We start from the raw sequence: 13228 nt of genomic DNA, 5'->3' as shown, positions 1-13228 counted from the left end.
TCCTGGCGCCTTAGAGCAGGAGGCGTGGCCCGGAGCTGCCAGGCGGCCAATCCCGGGCCGGCGGACGCCCCTGGGTCCAATGGCCGCGCAGCCCGTGCGAGCCGAGCGGCCAATGAGAAGGGCCGGGGGCGGGGCGAGAGGGGCCCTGGCTCCTTTGAGCGGGAGGCGCGGCCCAGAGCCGCCAGACGGCCAATCCCGAGCCAGCGGACGCCCCCCGGCCCAATGGGACGCTCCGGGGGCGGGGCGAGGGGCGCGTCGGGAGCGCAGCGGCGGCGAGGCGCCCAGTGCGGGCCGGGAGCGCCTGGCAAGCGGTCGTCGCTGTCCGCGGTGCTGAAAACGCCTCCCCGAGTTCGAGCCCCGCCGCCGCCGCCGCCGCCGCCCGATGGACGAGATGGAGGAGGAGCTGAAGTGCCCCGTGTGCGGCTCATTCTTCCGGGAGCCGCTGATCCTGCCCTGCTCGCACAACCTGTGCCTGGCCTGCGCGCGCCACATCCTGGTGCAGACCCCCGACGGCGACTCCCCGCAGAGCCGGCGCGCCTCGGGCTCGGCCGACTACGACTACCTGGACCTGGACAAGCTGAGCCTGTACAGCGAGGCCGACAGCGGCTACGGCTCCTACGGCGGCTTCGCCAGCGCGCCCGCCACCCCCTGCCAGAAGTCCCCCAACGGCGTGCGCGTCTTCCCCCCCGCCGCGCCGCCGCCGCCCCCTCCCCCGCCGCCGGCGCCGTCCCCGGCCACGCTGGCCCCGGGCGCCCGCCACGCCTGCCTGACCTGCCCGCTGTGCCACCGCAGCCTGGTGCTGGACGAGCGCGGCCTGCGCGGCTTCCCGCGCAACCGGGTGCTGGAGGGGGTCATCGAGCGCTACCGGCAGGGCCCGGCGGCCGCGCTGCGCTGCCAGCTGTGCGAGAAGGCGCCCCGCGAGGCCACGGCCATGTGCGAGCAGTGCGACGTCTTCTACTGCGAGGCCTGCCGCCTGCGCTGCCACCCGCCCCGCGGCCCCCTGGCCAAGCACCGCCTGCTGCCCCCCGCCCAGGGCCGCCTCGGCCGCCGCCTCAGCCCCCGCAAGGTGGCCACCTGCACCGACCACGAGCTCGAGAACCACAGCATGTACTGCGTGCCCTGCAAGAGCCCCGTCTGCTACCAGTGCCTGGAGGAGGGCAAGCACGCCAGCCACGAGGTCAAGGCCCTCGGCGCCATGTGGAAGCTGCACAAGGTACGGGGCGCCGCAGGGGCGTATCTGCCACGGGGCAAGGGGTGGCACATGCCCTGGGCGCACGCCATCTAATCACCGGGGGGGGGGGCGCACAGCGGGAGAGGGTCCGCTTGGCAGGCAGGGATGGCACCCTAGTTCAGTGGTGGCGAACCTATGGCATGGGTGCCCTCTCTGTGGGCATGCGCAGAGTCCCCCCCAACACACATCTAGGCTGGCCTGGGCCGCTGGGCTTGATTATTAGCATTAAACCTAAGACCTCGTTTTGGAGAGGCAGGGTAGGGAACCCTGTTAAGCGCTGTTAAACCCCATTGATTTTCATGCGAAGAACTAAAGCGCGATCCTTTACCTGGGAGTAAGCTCGGTTGCTGGCAATGGGGCTTGCTTCTGAGTTAACCCTCCTAGGGTCGTGATTCACCCGTTGGAAGAGTTGCACGGTTGCTTCAAAGCAAAGCCACCGACTACCACCAAGCTTACTCCCGAGTGACGTGTGCCTCGGAGCCAACCGGTTTTTCTATACTAAAACCTCAGTATTCAGGTTAAATTGCCGTGTTGGCACTTTGCGATAAATAAGTGGGTTTTGGGTTGCAGTTTGGGCACTCGGCCTCGAAAAGGTTCACTGGGATATATTGTTGGGTGCCCTGACTAGGGAAATAGATATAAATATTTTAAGTGACATATTGTCGAAGGCTTTCATGGCTGCAATCACTAGGGGGTTGTGGGGTTTCCAGGTTGTATGGCCGTATTCCAGTAGCATTTTCTTCTGACGTTTTGCCTGCTTCTGTGGCTGGCATCTCAGCTGGCATCTTAGCTGACCGTTTTTTCTAAACTAAAACCTCAGTATTCAGGTTAAATTGCTGTGTTGGCGCTTTGCGATAAATAAGTGGGTTTGGGGTTGCAATTTGGGCACTCGGTCTCGAAAAGGTGCACCATCACTGCCCTAGTTGGTTGAGATGCATTCCTAACTCCATGTAATGGCTACGGAACATACGGACGGTGATTCCGTCTGGGTGGCTGAGATGCCTTCCTGGCCGTGTAACCACTTCTAGCTATATGTACTTCGCCTGCTATATGTGACCTCTGCTGTAATGGAAACGTTCTTGCCTTGATCTTTGTGCTATGGCTTCACAGGCTTGGAGGATAACTCGGCTCACCCCTAACACTGTCTACTCCCCTGGGAAACAGGATCCTGATCCTTGAATCCGTAAGGTTCAGTCCCCGGCGTCTCCAGTTAAAAGGGATAAAGTCGTGTGGGAGCCACGGAGCGGGGCTGTGGCTCAGTGGGGGAATGTCCGCTTGGCATGGTTCAGTCCCCGGCATTCCCAGTTAAGGAGATAGGATATGGTGTGAAGGACCTCAGCCCTGAGTCCCTGGAGAGCCACAGAGAGGGGCAGAGCGGAAGGTCTCAGGTTCTATCCCCAGCATCACCTGTTAAAAGGGCTACGGGAGGGGGAGGGGGCCCGGCATCTGGACATGGCCCACCCACCCTAGTGGAGAGAGGGAGGGGAGGGGGAGGGGTGGCATGCAAGGAGGGAGGGAGGGGGAGGGCTATGGCCCAGGTCACGGGGGAGTCATGGACGGGGGCTATGGCTTAGTGGGAGAGCATCCACGGCATCAACCCCCAGCATCACCGCTTAAAAGGGCTTAAAAGGAGCAGCAGTGGCGTAGGAGGTTAAGAGCTCGTGCATCTAATCTGGAGGAACCGGGTTTGATTCCCAGCTCTGCCGCCTGAGCCGAGGAGGCTTATCTGGTGAACCAGATTAGCTTGTGCACTCCAACACATGCCAGCTGGGTGACCTTGGGCTAGTCACAGTTCTTCGGAGCTCTCTCAGCCCCACCTACCTCACAAGGTGTCTTTTGTGGGGGGGAACGGAAAGGAGCTTGTAAGCCACCTTGAGTTTCCTTACAGGTGTTTGGAATATGCTGCCACAGGAGGTGGTGATGGCCACTAACCTGGATAGCTTTAAAAGGGGCTTGGACAGATTGATGGAGGAGAAGTCGATCTGTGGCTACCAATCTTGATCCTCCTTGATCTGAGGTTGCAAATGCCTTAGCAGACCAGGTGCTCAGGAGCAGCAGCAGCAGGCCATTGCTTTCACCTCCTGCATGTGAGCTCCCAAAGGCACCTGTTGGGCCACTGCGAGTAGCAGAGAGCTGGACTAGATGGACTCTGGTCTGATCCAGCTGGCTTGTTCTTATGTTCTTATGATTTAGTAGAAGGCGGATCCAGGTGTTTATGTGTTTGCTCCCCCCCTCCCTCTTAGTTGCCCTTTTTTAGGGAAGGCAGATTTTTCAGCCCAAGGACCTGCTTTTGACAGGTGCCGATGCTGGAAACATCGTCCAATAGGGAGCCTTCCAAAACAAGGGCTGAGAGCCCTCCCCTGTGGCCCTCTGCCAATTCTTCATGGCTGGGCCCTTCTAGTTTTTCTGCCTCCTTCCCCTAGGGTCTGTGAGTCTCCTTTCCCCAGTTTTATTCTCACAACAGCCCTGCAGGTAGGACTGCCAGGTCCCCGTTGGCTGCTGGTGGGCGGTAGGGCTGCCAGATGAAGAAGAAGAAGAAGAGTTTTGGATTTATACCCCCCTTTCTCTCCTGCAGGAGACTCAAAGGGGCTGACAATCTCCTTGCCCTTCCCCCCTCACAACAAACACCCTGTGAGGTGGGTGGGGCGGAGAGAGCTCCGAGAAGCTGTGACTAGCCCAAGGTCACCCAGCTGGCGTGTGTGGGAGTGCACAGGCTAATCTGAATTCCCCAGGTAAGCCTCCACAGCTCAGGCGGCAGAGTGGGGAATCAAACCCGGTTCCTCCAGATTAGATGCACGAGCTCTTAACCTCCTACGCCACTCCAGGTTGGGAATCCCTGGAGATTTGGGGGGCGGAGCTTGGAGAGGGAGGGGCCGCAGACCCCGCCCTCCAGCAGAGCTGATCTCTGTAGTCTGGGGATGGGCTATAATTGCAGGGGATCCCCAGGCCTCGCCTGGAGATTGGCATCCCTCCCAGCAAGGTCGGTTAGGCTGACAGAGGAGGACTGGCCTAGTAAGCTGAGCGGCAGCCTGTGGATTCAAACCCAGATCTCCCAGTTGCTACTGACCCTCTGACCACTACACAGCGCTGCCTCCTTTGTTTATCTGCCCCGCTTTTCTCCCCCGTGGAGACCCAAAGCTGCTGATGACATCGTTCCATTCTCGTTTATATCCCCACAATGACCCTGTGAGGTAGGTCAAACTGAGAGCGTATGACTGGGCCACGATCTCTCAATCAGCTCCTGGGGGGATTTGAACCGGGTCTCCCCAGTTCCCCCGATCCTGGCCTGACGCCCTGTCGTTTCTCGGGTGCTTCGACCTCTTCTCTGACACTGCAGGCTGTTGGGTGGAATCTGTGGGGAAATTAAGCGGCCGAAGGGCCAGAAAGAAAGCCCCGTTCCGTTTCCTTCAGGCACCCCTCCGTCTGTCGGCTGACTCTCGAGTTGCTCCCCAGTATCTTGCCCTGATCCGCCAAGCCACCCCTGCCTTCCTCTCCTTTTTACATTGCTCATCAATCTGTTCAATCAAAAGCCAGCGTGGTGTAAGGTTGAGAGCAGGTGCATTCTAATCTGGAGAACTGGGTTTGATTCCCCGCTCTGCCACTTGAGCTGTGGAAGCTTATTGGGGGAACCAGATTAACCCGTGCACTCCCACACATTCCAGTTGGGTGTCCTAGGGTAGTCACAGTTCTTCGGAGCTCTCTCAGCCCCACCTACCTCACAGGGTGTTTGTTGTGAGTGGCGGGGGGGGGGGGAGGGAAAGGAGATTTTCCGCCCTTTTGAGTCACCTCACAGGAAAGGTGGGATATAAATCCAACTCTACTTCTTCTTCCTCTTCTTCTTCTTCCTCTTCTTCTCCCTCTTCTTTTTCTTCCTCTTCTTCTTCCTCGTCTTTTTCTTCTTCTTCTTCCTCTTTTCCTTCTCCCTCTCCCTTTTCCTCCTCGTCTTCTTCCTCGTCTTCTTCCTCTTCTTCTTCCTCTTCCTCTTCTTCTTCTTCTTCCTCTTCTTCTTCCTCTTCTTCCTCTTCCTCTTCTTCTTCTCCTCCTCCTCCTCCGTTTCGTTCCTGCCTCTCTGTACAGAGCCGCCCTTCCTCAAAGCTCTCCCCGGGTCTCCTTTGGGACGGAGCCAGCCGCCTGACCTGTTCCCTGCTGCTTTTCTTACTGTAGTATCGAATCCCAGAGCGGCCTGCAAGGAGCATTTCCCTCCCTCCCCTGGCCTCCCCTCCCCTCTCCTTTCTTGGCAGAGGTTCAGGTGTTTGCACCAAGCTTCCCGCAGTAGCAAGCGGCGCGGCGCTGGCGTGAGCTCGATGCCGGGAAATGAATGGGCATAAACCGGGTTGCTGCATGTCCAGGCCAACCTTGCGTGACCCGAACGCTGGATGTCTGCCTGCACAGAATTGGGCTGTCTCGTGTGTGTGCGTCTTGCTTCCCAAGTGGGCAGTGCTGGAGGGGGGAAAGGAGTGAGGATGTGAAATTGGGGGGGGGGTGTACAGGGGATACAGGCTGGCTGGGCGTCCGGACTCATGTTCAGTTAGGAAGGTCAACACAGGCTTACGGAGTGAGAAAAACCCTTAGCCAGCCTGGTGTAGCGGTTAAGAGCAGGTGCACTCTAATCTGGAGAACCCGGTTTGATTCCCTGCTCTGCCACTTGAGCTGTGGAGGCTGATCCGGTGGACCAGGTTATCTTGTGAATTCCCACACAGGCCAGCTGGGTGACCTTGGGCTAGTCACAGTTCTGTGGAGCTCTCTCAGCCCCACCCACCTCACAGGGTGTTTGTTGTGGGTCCCCACCTACAAAGAAAGGGAGATTGTAAGCCCCTTTGCGTCTCCTTACAGGAGAGAAGGGGGGGGGATATCAATCCAGACTCTTCTACTTCAAATTCTCAACAGTGGCTGATGGGCATTCCCCTCTGGGGAAGAGGCGGCCTATAAATCTAAAATATAAATAAAAAATAAAAATAAATAAAAGTGCTGTAAAGTCCCAGCTGACTTATGGCAACCCCTTTGGGTTTTTGAGGGAAAAGAAATTTGCAGGTATCTGGTTGTTGTTGCTTGCCTCCGCCAGGTTCTCTCAACCTCCCTGCACCAACCAGACTCTTGTGTGCAGAAAGTGGTTTATTGCACAGCACTGCAGTATCCAGCCACCAGCAATCGTTTGCTGGAACTAAGTTTCAACAGAGCGTTTCTGGGTTAATACCCTTTCCCCTCTAACCCCGTCCCTTGGGATCCCAGCAGAATGAAGTTACTAGCGGTATTCTCAGGCAAAGCAGAGTCTTCAAGGATAAGGCAGGTGCAGCCCAGCTACAGGGTGAGAAAGTTATTTTGCACCTGGAATAAAAAGAAAAACAAGTCGGGGTTCCTTATGCCGCCTTCTTCTGGCCCACTCCCAAATTGGGCACCTCAATTCGAGAAGGATATTGACAAGCTGGAATGGGTCCAGAGGAGGGCAACCAAAGTGGTAAAATCAGAGGTGGGATCCAGCAGGTTCTCAGGTTTCCGAGAGTAGGTTACTAATTATTTGTGTGTGCCAAGAGGGGGTTACTAATGGGTGATTTTGCCACATGATTTTTGCCTTAGTGACGCCCCTCCTCTCAGCAGTAGCGCGCAGAACTTGAAGCAGTCTAGCAGGAGTTGTGTGGCAGCCTGCGCCTGCGTGCATTCGTTTCCCATCTCTGCTTTGGAGCCTTTGAGTAAAAACCAGACACTCTACAAACTGGGAAACCAACAGTAAGATATACAAGAGCCAGCGTGGCGTAGTGGTTAAGAGCAGGTGCACTCTGTTCTGGAGAACCGGGTTTGATTCCCCGCTCTGCCACTTGAGCCGTGGAGGCTTATCTGGTGAACCAGATTAGCTTGTGCACTCCAACACCTGCCAGCTGGGTGACCTTGGGCTAGTCCCAGTTCTTCGGAGCTCTTTCATCCCCACCCACCTCACAGGGTGTCTGTTGTGGGGAGAGGAAGGGAAAGGAGCTTGTCAGCCACCTTGAGTCTCCTTACAGGAGAGAAAGGGGGGATACAGATCCAAACTCTTCTTCTTCTTCTACAAGGAGGTACAGTACAACTGTACAAAACAAAGATAGGCCACGGTGCCTCGACCGCTTAAATAAATATCTCAGAATGACGTTCAAGCGGAGGGCTGGGTTTTGTCATCCTCTTGCCAAAGCCCACGCCACCGTCCCCCTCCCCTCCCGCCCCAGAGCCGGCTGTGCGGAGGCGACCCCTTCTCCAAGGTAACTGGGGCAGAGAAGAGACAGCGACGTGGGCGGATGGCTCCTTGTCCCCAGCCTTGACAGCAGGCAGAATCTGAGCATCGCCCAACGCAGAGGCGCGCACATGGAGAGAGTCGAGCGCGCCTCCCCCAGCACCCTCCCCGGGCAGTCTGAGAGGCGGGTGAGGGTTTCTGAGCCGCCCCGCGGCATTTTTGTCTCCGAAGAAGAGGCGAGGGTTCACAGAGATGTGACATATGGCGGATTTCCAAAGCTGGGAAATCTGGATTTAGGAGGTTTTGGTGTGCAAATGTGGATTTGGGCGTTTGGTCCTCTTCTTCCCCATAGTTGCCGCTGTGGCTAGAATTCTAGCCGGTCTGTCTGTCTGTCTTTTCACCTTTGGTTCAAAGAGCTCAGGGCAGCCTACCTGGCCAGCGTGGTGTAGTGGTTAAGAGCAGGTGGATTTTCATCTGGAGAACCAGGTTTGATTCACCACTCCTCCTCCACCTGAGCGACAGAGGCTTATCTGGTGAACCGGATTTGTTTCCCCGCTCCTCCATTTTTGCTGAGTGACCTTGGGCCAGTCACAGTTCTCTCAGAACTCTCACAGCCCTACCTGCCTCACAAGGTGTCTGTTGTGGGGAGAGGAAGGGAAAGGAGCTTGTAAGCCACCTTGAGTCTCCTTACAGGGGAGAAAGGTGGGTTATAAATCTAAACTTTTCCTCCTCTTCCTCTTCTTCTTCCTCTTCTTCTTCTTCTTCAACAGTAGAAGGGGGCTGGATGGGGTAGCTCTTGTCCTTCCCTTCTTCCTCAGACAATCCAAACTCCTCCTCCTCTTCTTCTTTTCCTGCTCCTCCTCCTCCTTCCCCTCTCTGCCTGTATTTTTGTCCTCACAACAACCCTGCGAGGTACTGTATTGTTGAAGGGTTTCACAGCCAGAATCGACTGGCTGTCGTGGTCTTACCGTGACACGCCTTTGAAGATGCCAAATGTGGATGTGGGCAAAAGGTGGGGAGCAGAAACGACCAGACCACGGCCCCGCAGCCCAGAAAACCCACAGCGGCCCCCTGCGAGGTAGGCTAGACTGAAATAGGGATCGGCTCACAGTCAGCCAGGTTGCTTCGCTGATGACGGACGGCTGTCACTGGTTCAATGTAGCGCTCGGCAAAGCCCTGCCTCATCTCATTGGCAAGGTGGGTCATAACAGGGGATAAGATAACTGTCCTACTTGACGGAGCAGCTATAAGGATTACCGAGATGGCAGGAATACAGCTCTACACATTATTAGTGGCTTCAGGGCTTTAGCTGAAATCGAACCGAATGTGCCTTGGGCGACCTGTTCTGTGCGGGGGACGGAGATGGGACTCATCTGGCCAATTGGACTTTCGTCCCCAGGGGCAAATGAAAGGGTCCTCCTTCCGTCTCACAAGCCGCGTCCAGTGGAACAAATCAATAACAGGTCAAAGATGATTTATTGCAGCACAAGCGCCCACCCCCTTAACCTTATACTTTTCCAGTCCTGCGCATGTTTACTTCCTAGTCATTCGGCGAGGTTTCTTTCCAGGGAATGAGGCAGTCCATGGTTTGGAGGCACGGCAGATTCTTCCTTTCTATCTTTTCTGAGCAGCAGTGGCCTAGTGGTTAAGAGCAGATGTATTCTAGTCTGGAGGAACCGGGTTTGATTCCCCGCTCTGCCACCTGAGCTGTGGAGGCTTATCTGGTGAACAAGATTAGCTTGTGTACTCCCACACACACCAGCTGGGCGACCTTGGGCTAGTCACAGTTCTTCGGAGCTCTCTCAGCCCCACCTACCTCACAGGGTGTTTGTTGGGGTAGGGGGGAAGGGAAAGGAGATTGTAAGCCCCTTTGAGTCTCCTTACAGGAGAGAAAGTGGGGATATAAATCCAAACTACTCTTCTTCTTCTTCTTCTTCTTCTTCTTCTTCTTCTTCTTCTTCTTCTTCTTCTTCTTCTTCTTCTTCTTCTTCTTCTTCTTCTTCTTCTTCTTCTTCTTCGTCTTCGTCTTCGTCTTCTTCTTCATCATCATCTTCTTCTTCTTCTTCTTCTTCTTCTTCTTCTTCTTCTTCTTCTTCTTCTTCTTCCTAGTAGAGATCTGGGGAAGAGTTTCCCCAGCTTAACGGCGTTAACATAAAAGCAATTATGCCGGCCTTTTGAAATACGTTTTAATACGCCTTTCAGATAAACGTTAATGACCTTCGGAGATGCTGTGATGCTCCTCACTCTCAGGAACATCAGTCATAGCTATGTAGAAATCGATGCTTCAATGGACAGGTAGTTGCTAGTGAGGAAAAAGCACGTTACAGAGGCAAGCGGTTAACCCCTCGCTCTTTTAGACAGCTGTTTGCGTGTGATCCATGGCTGGCGTTATGGGATGGGGGGCGGGGAGAGCTGGGCTTGTAACCAAGCAACACATGCCTGGGTGCTTTGATTTGTATACTACATCTCTGCTAATGGCTGTGTCTTCCTTTAGCTTCAGGAGGCGCCCCCCCCCCCCCAAGGGTATTTCACACACTGTACCCCTTCCCCTGGGCAGAGAAAGCCCTGTTCCTTGGCCGGATGACAGGCCACCACCCGATATTTTGGAACCTAGTGCGATGTTGGGGTTAGGGTGTTGGAATTGAAGCTGGGAGACCTGGGTTCGAATGCACGGTCTGCCCCGGGAGCTCACGGGGGGGGGGGGGGCTTGGGCCGTTCGCACGCTCTCAGCCTAACCTACCTCCTTGGGTTGTTTAGAGGACAAAATGAAGGAGAGGAGGAAATTGGATTTATACCCCCCCACTTTCTTTCCTGTAAGGAGACTCAAAGGGGCTTACAAGCAGCAGTGGCTAAGAGCAGGTACACTCTTATCTGGAGGAACCAGGTTTGATTCCCAGCTCTGCTGCCTGAGCTGTGGAGGCTTATCTGGGGAATTCAGATTAGCCTGCACGCTCCCACACACGCTAGCTGGGTGACCTTGGGCTAGTCACAGCTTCTCAGAGCTCTCTCAGCCCCACCCACCTCACAGGGTGTTTGTTGCGAGGGGGGAAGGGCAAGGAGATTGTAAGCCCCTTTGAGTCTCCTGCAGGAGAGAAAGGGGGGATATAAATCCAAAACTCTTCTTCTTCTTCTTTCCCTTCCTCTCCCCACAACAGACCCCTTGTGAGATGGGTGGGGCTGAGAGAGCTCTGAGAAGCTGTGACTAGCCCAAGGTCACCCCACTGGCATGTGTTGGAGTGCACAAGCTAATCTGGTTCCCCAGATAAGCCTCCACAGCTCAAGTGGCAGAGCGGGGAATCAAACCCAGTTTTCCAGATTAGAGTGCACCTGCTCTTAACCACTACACCACGCTGACATGACAGAGCTCCAATTCCACTTCATACCCCGTCTCCCAGGTTTTCGAATCCTTTGCTTCTGTTGCTCGTCCGGCTGCCCTCAGGTGTGCTGTTCTTTTGCAAGAAAGCTAGGCTGGAACAGCAACTCGTGCTGAGATGCGGCAGGCAGCCCCTCTGATTCTAGATCCTTCAACTGCCACTAGATGTGGCATTGGAACTCATGATGAGTCGGGGCAGAGTTATCCACCTGCAGTGCCGGGTGGTTGAGAAGAGGCAAGGCCAAAGCAGTCAATCATGCAGAGAAGCAACGAGCAGCCTCCACTGAGCCTGGCCGCTTTGGATCTACCAATTATTTATTGCGTTTAGTTCTAGAGGCCGTTCTCTGTCACACACAGGTCAGGAGTCACACACTCTCATCCCACAGCACAACTGGAAAGTGAACGGAGCGTATCTCGTGTGGGCATTGCTGAACCCCGGGCTTTTCTCTTGACCCCTGATGCCATTCCGATTTGCCCGCCAAGCAGGGAAGGCGGAAAAGGTTCCAGATAGACACCCGCCTCGGAGGCCTGCTATCCCCGCATCGAGGTTCCTCGGGGTTTTGTCGACCTCATTTGTCAGCTCCTTTAGCCTGCTTTCCCCCTGTGGGAAAAGTCAGCGGCCTGTTTGCTTTGGCTCCGGAGAATGTTTGCCGCAAAGTCGGGGCAGCTGGAATCAAAGCCCTGCGCATCTGCCAAGAAGAGAAAGTCCTTTCCCGGTGGGGGGGGGGGGGAGAGCTTTTGACTCGCCCCTCCCTGGTGCTTTGCTCGCATCTGGTGCAGGCCTGTGATTCCCACAACTTCCTGTGGCTCTTTTCTTGTTAAAACGACGGGCTGTCCTCTAGGAATTTACACTCAAGCAATAACGTTGTTTGGCGGCTACGCTGCATGTTTCAAAGGTCGCTGATTTGCAGCCGTTACAATTGCCCTATAAAGGAGACTGGTATTTGGATGTTGTGGGTTTTCCAGGTTGTATGGTCGTGTTCCAGTAGCATTTTCTCCTGACGTTTTGCCTGCATCTGTGGCTGGCATCGTCATAAGAACACAAGAACTAGCCTGCTGGATCAGACCAGAGTCCATCTAGTCCAGCACTCTGCTACTCGCAGTGGCCCACCAGGTGCCTTTGGGAGCTCACAGGCAGGATGTGAAAGCAATGGCCTTCTGCTGCTGCTGCTGCTCCCGAGCACCTGGTCTGCTAAGGCATTTGCAATCTGAGATCAAGGAGGATCAAGATTGGGAGCCATAGATGGACTTCTCCTCCATAAATCTGTCCAAGCCCCTTTTAAAGCTACCCAGGTGAGTGGCCATCACCACCTCCTGTGGCAGCATATTCCAAACACCAATCACACGTTGCGTGAAGAAGTGTTTCCTTTTATTAGTCCTCATTCTTCCCCCAAGCATTTTCAGTGTATGCCCCCTGGTTCTAGTATTGTGAGAAAGAGAGGAAAAATTTCTCTCTGTCAACATTTTCTACCCCAGGCATAATTTTGTAGACTTCAATCATATCCCCCCTCAGCCGCCTCCTCTCCAAACTAAAGAGTCCCAAACGCTGCAGCCTCTCCTCATAAGGAAGGTGCTCCAGTCCCTCAATCACCCTCGTTGCCCTTCTCTGCACTTTTCCTATCTCTTCGATATCCTTTGGGAGATGTGGCCGACCAGAGACCTGAGCACACAGGACCTCCAAGCACGATCTGCACGATTCGGCTACAACTATATAAGGGCATGACAATCCTTGCAGTTTTATTATCAACTCCTTTCCTAATTATCCCCAGCATAGAGTTTGCCTTTTTCACAGCAAATAAAGTCAGAGGATCATATTAATTCATCAGAGGATCATATTAATTTTGAGGCTGGCACTAATGTTGTCATATCTGGGACGGACAAAAGGATATAGTTCTCTAGGCAACGAGTGGTTAAAATAGGGAATTGGCTACCAGTGAGTTCACGGATGGTCACCGGCACAGAGGTTTCAAAAGTGGATTTGACTGGTTCATGGAGGAGAGGTCTTGGAGACTGCTAGCCATGGTGACTAAGGAGAACCTCCACAGTCAGAGGCAGTCAGTCTCTGAACCTTAGTGACAGGAGGCAACATCAGGGGAAGGCTGAGGCCTCTCTGCCCTGTTGTTGGACCTCCGGAGGAACTGGTTGGCCACTGTGTGAGACAGGATGCTGGACTAGATGGACCTTTACTGGTCGCATCCAGTAGGTCTCTTTTGATGTTCTAATGGGGGTCTTGACCTCTCTGCCCTGTTGTTGGTCCTCCGGAGGAACTGGTTGGCCACTGTGTGAGACAGGATGCTGGACTAGATTGACCTTTACTGGTCCCATCCAGTAGATCTCTTTTGATGTTCTAATGGAGGTCTTGGCCTCTCTGCCCTGTTGTTGGACCTCCAGAGGAACTGGGTTGGGTCCACCAAAGTGGCTGGAA

General features: G+C 54.8%; 1 protein-coding gene across 6 annotated transcripts in view; it reads left to right on the top strand.

Moving 5' to 3' along the window:
* Positions 1 to 296: 296 nt before the first annotated feature.
* Positions 297 to 13228, top strand: part of TRIM9 (tripartite motif containing 9) — a 100146-nt gene continuing 87214 nt past the window's right edge. For all 6 annotated transcript variants that reach the window (XM_048486121.1, XM_048486117.1, XM_048486120.1 and 3 more), the window contains exon 1: positions 297 to 1213. In XM_048486121.1, coding sequence (XP_048342078.1) covers positions 383 to 1213 — 831 coding nt within the window. In that variant the 5' untranslated portion in view covers positions 297 to 382. The remainder of the gene's footprint in view (positions 1214 to 13228) is intronic.

The sequence above is a fragment of the Sphaerodactylus townsendi genome, linkage group LG02 (assembly GCF_021028975.2).
Source record: "Sphaerodactylus townsendi isolate TG3544 linkage group LG02, MPM_Stown_v2.3, whole genome shotgun sequence".
Lineage (NCBI taxonomy): Eukaryota > Metazoa > Chordata > Lepidosauria > Squamata > Sphaerodactylidae > Sphaerodactylus > Sphaerodactylus townsendi.
Note: the sequence above shows the minus strand (reverse complement) of the source record. Positions and strands in the feature narration are given on the sequence as shown.